The sequence below is a fragment of the Mirounga leonina genome, unplaced genomic scaffold (genome assembly GCF_011800145.1).
Source record: "Mirounga leonina isolate KUSES-001 unplaced genomic scaffold, KU_Mleo_1.0 Mir_176, whole genome shotgun sequence".
NCBI classification, from domain to species: domain Eukaryota; kingdom Metazoa; phylum Chordata; class Mammalia; order Carnivora; family Phocidae; genus Mirounga; species Mirounga leonina.
Window position 1 is genome coordinate 17,484,038 of NW_023270454.1, and position 15,669 is coordinate 17,499,706.

At 38.7% G+C, this 15,669-nt stretch overlaps 1 protein-coding gene across 7 annotated transcripts in view; it reads left to right on the top strand.

Annotated features, from left to right (window-relative positions):
• NEK1 (NIMA related kinase 1) overlaps positions 1–15,669 on the top strand; it is a 274,969-nt gene that overhangs the window by 77,493 nt on the left and 181,807 nt on the right. For all 7 annotated transcript variants that reach the window (XM_035022727.1, XM_035022725.1, XM_035022721.1 and 4 more), the window contains one exon: positions 4,749–4,912. In XM_035022727.1, the coding sequence (XP_034878618.1) occupies positions 4,749–4,912 (164 nt within the window). The remainder of the gene's footprint in view (positions 1–4,748; positions 4,913–15,669) is intronic.

Below are 15,669 nucleotides of genomic sequence, written 5' to 3' on the forward strand. Positions count from 1 at the left end.
ATCTTTTGCTTAGATGATCTGTCCATTTCAGTGAGAGCGGTGTTAAAGTCCCCCACTATTATTGTATTGTTGTCCATGTGTTTCTTTACTTTTGTTATTAATTGGCTTATATAAGTGGCTGCTCCCATGTTAGGGGCATAGATATTTACAATTGTTAGATCTTCTTGTTGGATAGACCCTTTAAGTAGGATATAGTGTCCTTCCTCATCTCTTATTACAGTCTTTGGTTTAAAATCTAATTTGTCTGGTATAAGGATTGCCACCCCAGCTTTCTTTTGGTGTCCATTAGCATGGTAAATGGTTTTCCACCCCCTCACTTTCAATCTGGAGGTGTCTTTGGGTCTAAAATGAGTCTCTTGCAGACAGCAGATTGATGGGTCTTGTTTTTTTTAATCCAGTCTGATAGCCTGTATCTTTTGATTGGGGTATTTAACCCATTTACATTCAGGGTAACTATTGAAAGATACGAATTTAGTGCCATTGTATTGCCTGTAAGGTGACTGTTACTGTATATTGTCTGTGTTCCTTTCTGGTCTATGTTACTTTTAGGCTCTCTCTTTGCTTAGAGGACCCCTTTCAATATTTCTTGTAGGGCTGGTTTCGTGTTTGCAAATTCCTTTAGTTGTTGTTTGTCCTGGAAGCTTTTTATCTCTCCTATTTTCACTGACAGCCTAGCTGGATATAGTATTCTTGGCTGCATATTTTTCTCATTTAGTGCTCTGAATATATCATGCCAGTCCTTTTTGGCCTTCCAGGTCTCTGTGGATAGGTCTGTTGCCAGTCTAATGTTTCTATCATTGTAGGTTACAGATCTCTTGTCCTGAGCTGCTTTCAGGATTTTCTCTTTGTCTGTGAGACTCATAAGTTTTACTATTAGATGTCGGGGTGTTGACCTATTTTTATTGATTTTGAGGGGGGTTCTCTGTGCCTCCTGGATTTTGATGCCTGTTTCCTTCCCCAAATTAGGGAAGTTCTCTACTATAATTTGCTCCAGTATACCTTCTGTCCCTCTGTCTCTTTCTTCTTCTTCTGGGATCCCAGGTATTCTAATATTGTTTCATCTTATGGTATCACTTATCTCTCAAATTCTGCCCTCGTGATCCTGTAGTTGTTTATCTCCTTTTTTTCAGCTTCTTTATTTTCCATCATTTGGTCTTCTGTGTCACTAATTCTCTCTTCTGCCTCATTTATCCTAGCAGTTAGAGCCTCCATTTTTGATTGTACCTCATTAATAGCCTTTTTGATTTCCACTTGGTTAGACTTTAGTTCTTTTATTTCTCCAGAAAGGGTTTCTGTAATATCTTCCATGCTTTTTTCAAGCCCAGCTAGTATCTTTAAAATCATCATTCTGAGCTCTAGTTCTGACATCTTACTAATGTCCATATTGATTAGGTCCCTGGCAGTGGGTACTGCCTCTTGTTCTTTTTGTTGTGATTTTTTTCCATCTTCTCATTTTGTCCAGAGGCAAATAGATGAATGAGAGAACAACATGCTAACAGGGTAAAAACAACCCCAGAAAAATAGACACTAAATAAATCAGAAGAGACCTGAAACCAGAGGAAAAGAAAGGGAACAAAGGAAAAAAGAAAAAAAAAAAAGAAAAAGAGAAAAAAAACAAAAAAGAATATGATCAGATATGATCAGGCTGGTGAATAGATCAGTGCCACACGCTAGATTTTGGGCGTATTTGGTCTGTTAGAAAAAACTGCCTCCCAAAATTTTAAAAAAAGAAAAGCTTATATATGTGCAAAAATAAGGGTAAATACGATGAAGGGATGGAATATGACTGTAAAGCTTAAAATTATAAAAGATTTTATACAAGGAATTGACAAGAAGTTTGTTATGACAAACAAAATATATATATATATAAAATATACATATATATATACTAAAAAGGTTAACTACTATGAAGGGATAGAATATGACTCTAAAAATGAAAAATAAAGAAGATTTTTAAAAAAGGGATTGATAAGGGGGCGCCTGGGTGGCTCAGATGGTTTAGCGTCTGCCTTCGGCTCAGGTCATGGTCTCAGGGTCCTGGGATCGAGTCCCGCATTGGGCTCTCTGCTCCTTGGGAGCCTGCTTCTCCCTCTGCCTCTCTCTCTCTGTCTCTAAAGAATAGATAAATAAAATTTAAAAAAAAAAAGGGTTTGATAAGATGTTGGTTGAAAAAGGGAAAAAGAAAAATTCAAAAATAAAAAATAAAAAGAAAATTAAAAAAATTAACTTTGAAGGACTAAAGAATCAGGGGGAAAAAAGCCACAAATTCTATGTGCTGTATTCCCCTAGTGCTCAAGTTCTGCCGTTCTCATTGATCAGTCAACTTGGTCTTGGCTGGCTGTTCTTGCTTATCTTCTGTCGGAGGGGCATGTTACAGTGATTCTCAAATGTCTTTGCCTGAGGCGGAATTGCCCAGCCCTTGCTGGGGTCCAGGCTAAATAATCTGCTCGGGTTTGCTCTCGGGAGCTTTTGTTCCCTGAAAGCTTTCCTTACTGCTTGGGAGGCCGAGAGTGAAAATGGTGGCTTCCCGGTCTCCAGCCCGGAGGAGCCAAGGACTCGGGGTCCCGCTCCTCATTGAGCCCCCAGAGAAAAGCAGTCAGTCACTCCTGTCTCCCCGGTCTCCGACTGGTCTCAGTGCTCACCTGGTCTGTGACCGAGCGTTTCTATCTCTGGCTTCCCGGTCTCCAGCCCAGAGGAGCCAAGGGCTCGGGGTCCCACTCCTCATTGAGTCCCCAGAGAAAAGCAGTCAATCACTCCCGTCTCCCCGGTCTCCCCGACCGGTCTCAGTGCTCACCTGGTCTGTGACCGAGTGTTTCTATCTCTGGCACATGACCCCGTTTGGAGTCTCCAAACCCAGCAGATCCCTGGTGTGCTCCTGCGGTGCTCCTTCTGGGGGAGGAAGGGGAGTCTCCCTGGATCTGCTGCTTGTTGGGTCCCTGCTGGAAGGGCAGTGGCCTGTGTCGCGGATCATGGTTTATGGCAACCCAGAGCTGAGAGCCCACTCCTTGGCTCCATCTTTGCAGCCGGCCTCCCTGCTCTGATTCCTGGGAGCTCTGCCGCACTCAGGCACCCCCGTTCTTTCTCTGACCCCGAGGGTCCTGAGACCACACTGTCCCAGCAAGGAACCCCCCCCACTTAGCCACTGGAGCGACGTCCCTCAGCAGAGCAGACTTATAAAAGTTCCGATTTTGTGCTCTGCTGCTCTATCACTTGCCGGAAGTGGCCGACGGAGGCCCCCTCCCCCGCCGTCTATCCTCCCAAATATCGCCTCGGATTCACTTCTCCGCACATCCTACCTTCCAGAAAGTGGTCGCTTTTTTGTCCAGAGAGTTTTCTGTTCAGAGAGTTGCTGCTATTTTCCTTGATCTCCTATTGAGTTCGTAGGTGTTCAGAATGGTTTGATCCCTATCTAGCTGAATTCCTTTGACCAGACGAAATTTAGGTCTCCTACTCCTCTGCCATCTTGCTCCTCCCCCTACACACTTACTTTTAAAATTCTCATCCTTGTCTGACATCTCTGTTTTCTAACTCTGAGTTTTCCACATGCTTGTCTCTGTAGTTGTGGCCTTATGTCTGCCTTTAATATGTGTTATTCCCCAAGAGAATCCACAGCTCCCTTCCCTTTTTCATTGATTGCTTTTCTTTATTTCTAGGCTTGTGGCTTTGGCATCTGTGCAGTAAGCCTTTGGATTACTTCCTCTACCTTATTCTCTCTCTTATTCCTGCTTATCATGCATAATTTGACTCACCTTCCTAAAAACTGTTTTGCTGTGCTACACCTCTCAGAAAGTTTATAAATGCTTTCTGTTGTCCTTTATTATATGATCTTAAAGTATATCAATTAGATATACTAGCCTTTTATGACCAATGCCTGCCTTCTTTTCATATTTGTTTGCATAATCTCTTTCTCCTCCTGCTGTCAACACCCAAATATTATACATACATCGCTTCTTTTTACTTCAATACCCTGGCTCATATTTAATCATTCAATCTATCTTTGTTACATTGCTTTCAAGACTGGGTTGAACAGTATCTTTCTCCAGTGCCTTTTTTTTTTTCTTTTGAGAAATTTTTATTTCTGGTAAGTTTTTTTTCTATTTTGTGAAAGTTGCTCAGTCTCAGTACTTACTACTTTAGCATGTGCCTATTACCATTGATTTATCACAGGCATGGAATGTTTTTCTAGTTTTGTGCTTTGTTTCCCAACTTGTTTATAAACTGATTAAGGATAGATATGATGTTTTGCTTTTTTTTATTTACATCTAGAATATGTTTCAATGGTATTTATATCCTTATTGTGGAGTTGAAGGATTTGAGGTATATTAAAGACTATATTGAAATGTTCTTGTTAAATATAATTTTGAGTGTTACTACAGTACACTCTGCTTTACTTATAAATTGTATATATTTAAACTTAATAGAATGGCATCATAAAATATGTACTAGAAACTTGTTTCAAAACTTATGAAGACCAGACTTTTCAATATTTACAGTTTTAATGTCTTTTTATATTTTTCTTAAATTATGCTTTATTCTTAGTAACAAAGTACACTACTTTTTGATTGTTAATGGTTATAATATAGTAGGAAAACATTTTGGTTTGGGTTGTCTGTTTATCAATATGTTCAGATTAGCTCATTGCTTTTTAAAAGTCAAGTGTTGAAAAAAAACTTTTTTTTTTTGAGAGTAGTACAGGCCTTTTGGGCCTTATGAGATAAACATGTGAGAGCTGTTTGTTTAATTCCTAGGCTCCCTTTTTTGGCAGTGGAGGGGCTGTGGCTCCATCATCTTTTTCTTCTCGAGGACAGTATGAACATTATCATGCTATTTTTGATCAAATGCAGCAACAAAGAGCAGAAAATAATGAAACTAAATGGAAAGGAGAGATATATGGCCGAAGACATCCAGAAAGGTATGGCTGTGTTCTGCAGAAGTTGCTTATGCTTTGCTTCAGAGAAAATAATGAAAGTCATTTTGCATGTTTATCTACAGAGGAATTTCACCTGAAAAACATCTAGGATTTCCTAAGGGGCTACAGTTCATCACCATTTCCCAAATGCTGATGCTCTTAGAAAATGCTTTGAAAAGATTGACAATCATGTCTAAACAAGCCAATGTAAACAGGTTGAACTGTGATGATCCATAAATTGATTCTTGTGTGTAATTTTGTCTTATGACCTATATAGCTTAGAACCTATACTTTGGAAATGTCTTCTGTATTGATTGCAAAGAATATTTTGTTGCCTTCTGGATGCAATAATTTTTCTCAGGTGCAAATTTGGCCTTTGATTACATTTGGCAAACATGTACCTCTTCCACTTGCTTTAAATGAATCAGAATATATTTAAATGGAATCACACTTTATGCAAAATTTCAAAGCATGTCTTTTTTGTCTTTTTTTTCTCCATAGAATCCCACTTTTTGTTGGTTTTTTTTTTTAAGATTTTATTTATTTATTTGAAAGAGAAAGACACAGCGAGAGAGGGAACACAAGCAGGGGGAGTGGGAGAGGGAGAAGCAGACTCCCTGCTGAGCAGGGAGCCCGATGCGGGACTCGATCCAGGGACTCCAGGATCATGACCTGAGCCGAAGGCAGTCGCTTAACCAACTGAGCCACCCAGGCGCCCCCACTTTTTGTTGTTTTGGCTTGTTTTCTTACATTTGTCTCTGGTTGATAACTCCATGATCTTGTTCATCAGATTTTTCCTTTTCTTCCAGTGAATTAATTTAATATGATAGTAATCATTAGTTTTAATTTTCACGGTTCCTTTTTTCTTAAGTATGCATACAGGTTTTCCTAGATATTCCCATTTTTTCTATAAAACACCTGTTTAAAAAAAGTAGATAGCATTTTGTGAAAATTTAGTTACATTGCCTTTTTTGTGTCATTTTAAGGAGAATACTTTTTTTTTTTTAAGATTTTTATTTATTTGATAGAGAGAGACACCGAGAGAGGGAACACAAGCAGGGGGAGTGAGAGAGGGAGAAGCAGGCTTCCCGCTGAGCAGGGAGCCCAATGTGGGGCTCGATCCCAGGACCCTGGGATCATGACCTGAGCCAAAGGCAGATGCTTAATGACTGAGCCACCCAGGCGCCCCAGGAGAATACTTTCGAATGTAATAAACATCTTTATGATTCCCCTTAATTATAAAAGATGATTAAAATGTAGGTGAGCAGAGGTAAATAAATGAGGTGAATATAAATTAACATTATGAATTATACAGTAGCCTAAAATATTAAGCTAATTGTAGAGTCTATTTTTGAGAAAGGAAGGCTACCAACTCACAATATGAGTTTTTTTGATGAAATGGGAAAGCAAATTTTTGTGTGGCTTTTATCCTGTGATGTTATGGATCTTTCTAGTATTTAATTTGGCTTTATTTTGCTTTATATTAAATCTAAAATAAATAAGTATAGTATAAAGAAAATAGGGAAAACTGTGTTATGTTTCTTCACATTGTTCAACTTCCAGAATATTTCTTGGTTATTCACAATTGGAATGACAAATAATGGACTACATTGGGCCATTTTTTATCAAACTCCTATTATAACCTTGAATATTTGCATATATGCAAATATATTTGCATATATTTGAGTTTCAAATTATCTTAAGCTACTTCTTCCACTATACCACACCTTCCATTCAAACTTTGTTTTGCATTAGATACAGTTTCACTATTTTAATTTTCAGTTTTAAATCATTTGTGGTTATGAGATCATTTTTATTTCATTTATATCAACTCTGGGCTTAGCAGTATTCAGACAGACATTTTCTTATGTTGCATGAAATTATTATTTTTTTTTATAGATTATTTATTTAACAGAGAGAGAGAGGACAAGTAGGCAGAGCAGCAGGCAGAGGGAGATGGAGAAACAGACTCCCCACTGAGCAGGGAGCCTGATGTGGGGCTCGATCCCAGGACCCTGGGATCATGACCTGAGCCGAAGGCAGACGCTTAACTGACTGAGCCACCCAGGTGTCCCTGTTGCATGAAATTATTGTTCTTTTTTTTTTTTTTTTAAAGATTTTATTTATTTGACAGAGGGAGAGATAGCGAGAGCAGGAACACAAGCAGGGGGAGTGGGAGAGGGAGAAACAAGCTTCCCGCGGAGCAGAGAGCCCAATGCGGGGCTCGATCCCAGGATGCTGGGATCATGACCTGAGCCGAAGACACATGCTTAATGACTGAGCCACCCAGGCGCCCCATGAAATTATTGTTATTATTATTAATGATGGTAGGTATTTTTGAACACTTATTATATACCAAGTTGTATTTATTCGTCACAGCATCCCTTTGAATTAGGTATTATTCTTTTAATAAAGATGAAGAAATTGGCCGCCTGGGTGGCTCAGTCAGTTAAGCATCTGCCTTTGGCTCAGGTCATGATCCCAGGGTCCTGGGATCGAGCCCCACATCGGGCTCCCTGCTCAGTGGGGAGCCTGCTTCTCCCTCTCCTCCCTGCTCCTACTCTCTCTCGCTATCTCTGTCACTCTCTCTCTCTCAAATAAATAAATAAAAATCTTTTAAAAAAAATAAAGATGAAGAAATTAGGATTTACAGAAATTTAAAACTTGTGCATGGTCAGTCAGCTAGTAAGTGGTAGGGCTCGGATTTAAACTAAGTCCATCTGACTGTAGAGTTCTCTTTAAATGCTCTCTTTCTCTCTCTTTTTTTAAAGATTTTATTTCAGAGAGACAGAGATAGCAATAGAGATAGAGCACAAATAGGGAAGAGAGGGAGAAATAGGCTCCCCGCTCAGTGGGGAGTCCAATGCCGGGCTCAGTCCCAGGACCCCAGGATCATGACCTGAGCCAAAGGCAGATGCTTAACTGACTGAGCCATCCAGGTGCCCCTTAAACACTCTCTCATGAAGATTTATCAGCTTCTTGAGCTACTGCTAGTGAACAAACTAAAAAGTTATTGCTTTAGTTGGTTATAAAATTTTAAAATATTGGGTACTTTAAACATTTAACATGGTGTCAATAACTGCATGAACTTTCATGTATACTCACTGAATTTATTTGTATTTATTTTTTTATTATATTATGTTAATCACCATACATTACATCATTAGTTTTTGATGTAGTGTTCCATGATTCATTGTTTGCGTATAACACCCAGTGCTCCATGCAGTACGTGCCCTCTTTAATAGCCATCACCAGGCCAACCCATCCCCCCACCCCCCTCCCCTCTAGAACCCTCAGTTTGTTTCTCAGAGTCCATAGTCTCTCGTGGTTCGTCTCCCCCTCCGATTCCCCCCCTTCATTCTTCCCTTCCTGCTATCTTCTTCTTTTTTTTTTTTTTTTTACATATAATGTAGTATTTGTTTCAGAGGTATAGGTCTGTGATTCAACAGTCTTACACAATTCACAGTGCCAACCATAGCACATGCCCCCCCCCAATGTCTATCACCCAGCTACCCCATCCCTCCCACCCCCCACCACTCCAGCAACCCTCAGTTTGTTTCCTGAGATTGAGAATTCCTCATATCAGTGAGGTCATTTGATACATGTCTTTCTCTGACTGAGTTATTGCGCTCAGCATAATACCCTCCAGTTCCATCCACATCGTTGCAAATGGCAAGATTTCATTCTTTTTGATGGCTGCATAATATTCCAATGTGTATTTATACCACATCTTCTTTATCCATTCATCTGTTGATGGACATCTTGGCTCTTTCCATAGGTTGGCTATTGTGGACATTGCTGCTATAAACATCGGGGTGCATGTACCCCTTCGGATCCCTACATTTGTATCTTTGGGATTAAATACCCACTAGTGCAATTGCTGGACCATATGGTAGCTCTATTTTCAACTTTTTGAGGAACCTCCATACTGTTTTCCAGTCACTGAATTTAGTTTGATTTTATTTGAGGACATGGAAAACAGGAAAATTGGCAGAAAACTGAAGATCATCAAATATCATATGATTTTCAAAAAACATATTCTGTAAACTAGACCAGTTTTCTTCATCTTGATCCCTGGCCAGATTAAAAGCAATACCTGCAGATATCTTAGGAGGAAGCATAATCACTCTGACAAAGTATAAATTCACACAGAACAGATTATGTCAAATAAATTTTTTGTTGTTGTTAGAGTTATAGGCTGGAACTTTAGTTTGCAAACTGTATGGTGAGGCAACCTGGAGCATCATAGTGCCTTGGATATTTTATAATTTTGAAGGAAACACAGCTATGTCTTTTTTTTTTTAATTTAAAGATTTTATTTATTTATTTGACAGAGACATAGCGAGAGAAGGAACACAGGCAGGGGGAATGGGAGAGGGAGTAGCAGGCTTCCCGCCGAGTGGGGAGCCCAATGTGGGGCTCGATCCCAGGACCCTGGGATCATGACCTGAGCCGAAGGCAAACGCTTAACAACTGAGCCACCCAGGCGCCCCAGAACTATGTCTTTTGGACAAAGCACAGACCAGTACTCTTAAACAGTTTGGACCTAACTAATAAATGAAATGCTAGGTATTTTTGTTGGCCTAGAGGCAGTGTGAAAAAATTAGACACCTAGTAGTACCTACAGCAATATACTGTTATATTCAGAGGATGCTAATTAATATTTTCATGTCGCCCAAATAAAAAATTTTTAGAGTGTTGTCCTCCTTAAACTAATCTCACTGTTTAAGGGGGGGCATAGAAAAAAACATTTAAAGGATATAGTTATCATATTTCTAGAAGATATAAAGTGGAAAGAAATAGTAAATATGTGGTAAGATTGATTAGGAAACAAAATAATCTCAGTAGACCATAGCTACAGTGAACTTGAATTGGATAAAATTTAACTGGAATGAATTTGATGTACTTTTGAGTCTGAAAAATTATCTGACCAAATAAATATATACTTGAAAAAGGTTTATAAATAGCATACATTTAAAAAAATGGACTAATGACCCTTCCTTGCCCTGTGGATCAAATTATACTCCCTAAATGGCCTATAAGGTCTCATAGAGGACTCTGTACTCCTTATCTGGTGCTCCTGCTTTCTCTACTTCTGGGAGTGAAGAGATAAAAGACATTTTTTTTTCATCCTTGTTCCTTTGCATCTGCTGCTCCCCCTGCCTAGCATACCTTCACCTCTGCCCACTTTGCCTGGCTAATGCCTGTTCATTATTCTGGCCTTGGTTTATGTTAACAGTTATTTATTAGGTCTATAAAATAAAATTGAGGACCTGCTTGAGGAATTCCAACTTGTAATTTTGCCAGGTAAGTTCATTAAAAAAAAAGTTATCAGCCCCATCATTTAAAAAACAAAAAGTTGTAAGCCCTAATTCCATCCTTTGATAAAAGAATGGACATTTTTTTTCTTTTTAAGTAGGCTCCACTCTCAGCATGGATCCCAAAACGGGGCTTGAACTCATGACCCCTGAGATCAAGACCTGAGCTGAGATCAGGAGTCAGAGGCAAGGGCCCCTGGGTGGCTCAGTCGGTTAAGTGTCCGACTCTTGATTTTGGCTCAGCTCATGATCTCAGGGTTGTGAGATTGAACCTCGTGTTGGGATCAGCACTGGTGGGGAGTCTGCTCTAGATTCTCCCTCTCCCTCTGCCCCTCCCTGCTGCATGCACTCTCTCTCTGTGTCTGTCTCAAATAAAAAAAATAAACCTTTAAAAAAAAGGCTCAGACACTTAACCGACTGAGCCACATAGGCGCCCCAAGAGAATGGACATTTTAATGTGAAAAAAGTAGGATGACATAATCTTAGAGTACTGATTATCCTCTAGATTAAATAAATTTGGATTTGGATTAGAAATAAGGTAGTCATTTCTTTATATTATTCACGACTATTGAAAACTTAGTGATAGAATACCACTGGTCAGAGAAAGAATACTGGCTAGTCATTACTGCTGTTCTAAGCCTGAATTAGTTGGTCTTATGAGATGCTCTCACATCTGGACACATGCCTCTCTGTAGTAGAAATGAGCCTGTGTGAAGAGGCCTCGAGGGTGAGTTGAGCATTCCCTCCTTGGTCATTGTTTGTATAGCTCCAGGGGGAGCTTTTTGGGCACCCTTCATCTCTCTCACCATTACCTTTGCATTTACTACTATCATCCTCATAAGTTTATTTTTTTATTTGTACATGTTAGTGTGATCAGGTCTCAACAAAACCTTGCCTTTGTCAGCAAGCCATTGTGTCTCATTAGGTTTACAGCTCCTCTCTTTTTTTCTTTTTAAGTGTGTTGATTTTACAATTTAATACTGAGCAGTCAAGTTTATTTCTCCTAATTTCAGATCCTGGTGGAGTATATATTCACAATAGGTTAAATTAGGGAAAAAGAAGCAAGTTTAAAACATGTATCAAAGATATGCTTCTCTCCTGCAAACTCCTTGTAAATGAAAAGAAAATCAGTAGAAAAGCCTTGAACCTAGTATAATTATACTGTGTTATAAGAATATAAATACCCTTATCTTTTATAACTAGTAATCATTGGTAAGGAAAAGATTTAACTGCTGTGTGTATGATATTCTCCGAATTCCATGCTTCATAATACTCATTGTTTCATATTTATATTATGCTGTAGTCCTTTTCCACTGTCATGATCAACAACTTTTACAGCCCCCTCAAACTTAAGCTATTATCTTTGCTCCTCAATGTTTTGCTTTACTCAAAAGCATTTATTCTTTTTTTTTTCCCTTCTCATTCTGAAGTTCCCTTGCTGAGTTCAAGAGTACTCACCTATTTCCTATTTTAAAAATGCTAGAAGCTAAGTACCTTGTCATCTCCCTTTCACATAGGATTCTTTTTTTTTTTTCCTTTATGATTTTATTTATTTGAGAGAGAACACAAGCAGGGGGAGTGGTAGAGGGAGAGGGAGAAGCAGGCTCCATCCCAGGACCCTGGGATCATGACCTTGAGTTGGGTTTTTTAAAAAATATTTTATTTATTTATTTGAGAGAGAGAGAGAAAGAGCACGAGTGGCAGGTGGGTAGAGGGAGAGGGAGAAGCAGACTCCCTGCTGACCAGGGAGCCCGACATGGGGCTCCATCCCAGGATCCCAAGATCATGACCTGAGCAGAAGGCAGATGCTTAACTGACTGAGCTACCCAGGCGCCCTCACATAGGATTCTTTTTTTTAAATTTAATTTAATTTAATTATGTTATATTAGTCACCATACAATACATCATTAGTGTTTTGATGTAGTGATCCACGATTCATTGTTTTCATATAACACCCACTGCTCCATGCAGTACGTGCCTTCCTTAATACCCATCACCAGGCTAACCTATCCCCCCACCCTCCTCCCCTCTAAAACCCTCAGTTTGTTTCTCAGAGTCCATAGTCTCTCATGGTTCATTCCCCCCCCTTCATTTTTCCCTTCCTTCTCCTAATGTCCTCCATGCTATTCCTTTTGTTCCACAAATAAGTGAAACCATATGATAATTGACTTTCTCTGCTTGACTTATTTCACTTAGCATAATCTCCTCCAGTCCCATCCATGTTGATGTAAAAGTTGGCTATTCATCCTTTCTGATGGCTGAGTAATATTCCATTGTATATATGGACCACATCTTCTTTATCCATTCATTTGTTGAAGGGCATCTCGGCTCTTGCCACAGTTTCTTAACCAAACATTCATACCTCTTTTCTCTCCATTTTGTTCATGGAAAAAGAAACCCCAAAGGAAAGTTACAAGTGGGTTTTTTGTCTTGTTTTTCTGCTTGCCAAAGTGATACAGGTTAGTTTCAGAAAAATTATGAAGCATATGGAGGGTGTTAGAAGCAGGAATGGAAGTCACTACTTACTCTACAGAGGCAGTTCCTGTGAAGACTTGGGTCCGTTTTCTTTGTATTTTTTTGTTTAGTTAGTGGAGACCAAATCGTATGTACAAATTTGTTTCTGGTTGGGGTTTTTTTTTTTTTAATCAATTTTTTTTTTTTTTAAGATTTATTTATTTATTTGAGAGAGCGAGAATGAGAGAGAGAGTACATGAGAGGGGGGAGGGTTAGAGAGAGAAGCAGGCTCCTCGCCGAGCAGGGAGCCCGATGCGGGACTCGATCCAGGGACTCCAGGATCATGACCTGAGCCGAAGGCAGTCGCTTAACCAACTGAGCCACCCAGGCGCCCCTAATCAATTTTTATTTAACATTTTTACCATAACATTTTCCCATGCTAAAATTGTTTTCAAGGGAATTTTTATGTCTCTGTACGATTCCAGGGCCTGAATTACCATAATTTATGTAACAAATCTCCTACTGTAATCCATTGTTTGTAATTTTTAATTTTTTTTGCCAAATTTTATTTTTTGTTCTTCATTTCTGTATAATAAAATCTTAGAAGTACAATTATTGGATTACAGAAGTTGGTCAGTTATGTTCTTGGTGAAGATTCTAGAAAGAAATATTAATATATTAAATTTACTTAACTATATTTATTAACTAAATATTAACTAAATATTAGCTAAATATAACTAACTAAATATTATTAACTAAATATAACTAAATTTCTGTTTGGAAAAACTGTACCAATTTATGTTCAATCTAACAATATGTGATAGTGCCCATTTTATTACGCTCTGGCCAGTACCAGTAGCTTTTTAGGCCAGTACCAGAAGTTTTTTAAAAATACAAAATTTGAAATTAAAGTAGTAGAGGAGGTGAAGTTTTCACTATATTCTATACTGGTTACGTAAAAGGATATTGATAAACTAGGCACCTATAAGAATAGCAATTTATGAAGATGATGATAATGATAATAAAAATAGGAGCTAATATTTAGTTGGGCACTTTCTGCCAAGACCAGTTTGAAGTAATTTACATATATAGTCAATTCACATTATTTGTGGAGTGTGTGTTTATGAATTTGACTACTTGCTAAAATTTATATACAACCCCACAATCAGTACTCCCAGTGCTTTCATGGACATTCGTGGATGTGTACAGAGCAGCAAAAAATTTTGAGTTGTCTGGTGCATGTATTCCAATCTGAGTTTGAAAAGGTGATGCTTTGCTTTCTTGTTTCAGCACTCATAAACAAATGTAGTTGTAGTGGTGTATTTATTACCGAACTTTGCATTTTTGTGCATCATCTTGGTGATTTCACTGATTAAAATGGCCCTCAAACAGCACTGAAGTGCTGTCTGATGTTCCTAAGTGCAGGAAGGCTGTGATGTATCTCATGGAGAAAATATTTGTGTCAAATAAGCTTTGCTCCATTGTGAGAAAGAGTGTTGTTGCCCGTGTTGTTGGCCGAGACGAGAGTTCAGGTTATATACATTAAATAAGGCGTCTTTAAATAGAAACACACATAAAACAGTGTTATATATCAATCCATTGTGGAAGATATTGTAACAAGAGGCTCATAGGAACATAACCCTGTATTTTTCCTAGGGGTGGTGGTTCAGTATTGGCTAATTCAGTGTTCATGGTGACCTTACAGAACATGACTACTCTGAATAATGGGAATTGACCATAGTATTAACTCATTTATTTATCAGCAATGCCATGGGGCAGGTATTAAAATTTTCCCTGTTTTACAGATTAAGAAATTGAGGTACTGCATAAACAAATAATTTTTTGAAGGCCACGTAACTATTTATTAGTAAAACCAGAAGTCGAAAGTGGACAGTTTGTTTCCAAAGTTCACTCACTTGACTGTTGTGCCATATTGACTTTAGTGAGGATTAAAACAATTTATTAGGAAAATTAAAGAAGCTGGGAGAATTTAACCACCATTAAAGAAAACATGCTTAAAGGAGCAAGCCTAGAAAAATTGGATGGCTTTTCATGTAAAAGAGAAATTAGACTTATATATATTTCCACCATGTAGAATTATTATGACTCGGAGAAGTTGAGGAACTGATTTTAGCCCAATATGAGGGCTGTTCAGTGGCTGGCCTGTCATGGGATTTAATGAATGTCCTCAAACTGAAGCTATTAAACTAGAGGTTTGAATGACCATGTGTCAGGTATATCCAGATGGGAATAGAGGAATGCTTTATTCATCAAGAAGTTAGACTAGTTAGTACTTAAGGTCTCCTCCCATTTAAATATTATGATTCTTTTGTCTTGTACATTTTAGTGGCCATTGGCATTAAAGAACATTTTCTCCACACTGTCATAATAACTGGTTTTATTGTAATTTGTATGTCATTGTCTTTTCTGGTCAGTTCTTTTCCCTAATTCAAACTGAATCAGCAAATTGATATTTATGGTCAACTCACTCTTTCAAATTCTCTCTTCTTATATTTTGGATCGCCCCTATTTGCCTGCTCCCCTCTTTATGGCTTTACCTATTTTTCCTCTTCCCTTATTATCAATAACTCTGGCCAGTCTGACTTTGCTTGTATCTGTCTTAACACGCCTCTTCAATTAGCTTTTTCTTTAAGACTTCTTTTAGAGCAGGGGCGCCTGGGTGGCTGAGTTGGTTAAGCGACTGCCTTCGGCTCGGGTCATGATCCTGGAGTCCCGGGATCGAGTCCGGCGTCGGGCTCCCTGCTCGGCAGGGAGTCTGCTTCTCCCTCTGACCCTCCTCCCTCTCATGCTCTCTGTCTCTCGTTCTCTCTGTCTCAAATAAATAAATAAAATCTTTAAAAAAAAAAAAAAGACTTCTTTTAGAGCAGTTTTAGGTTTACAGCAAAACTGAGAGAGAAGGTACAGAGATTTCCCATCTATTATCTCCGTCCCCACATTTACAAGGCCTTCCCCCTTATCAGCATCCCC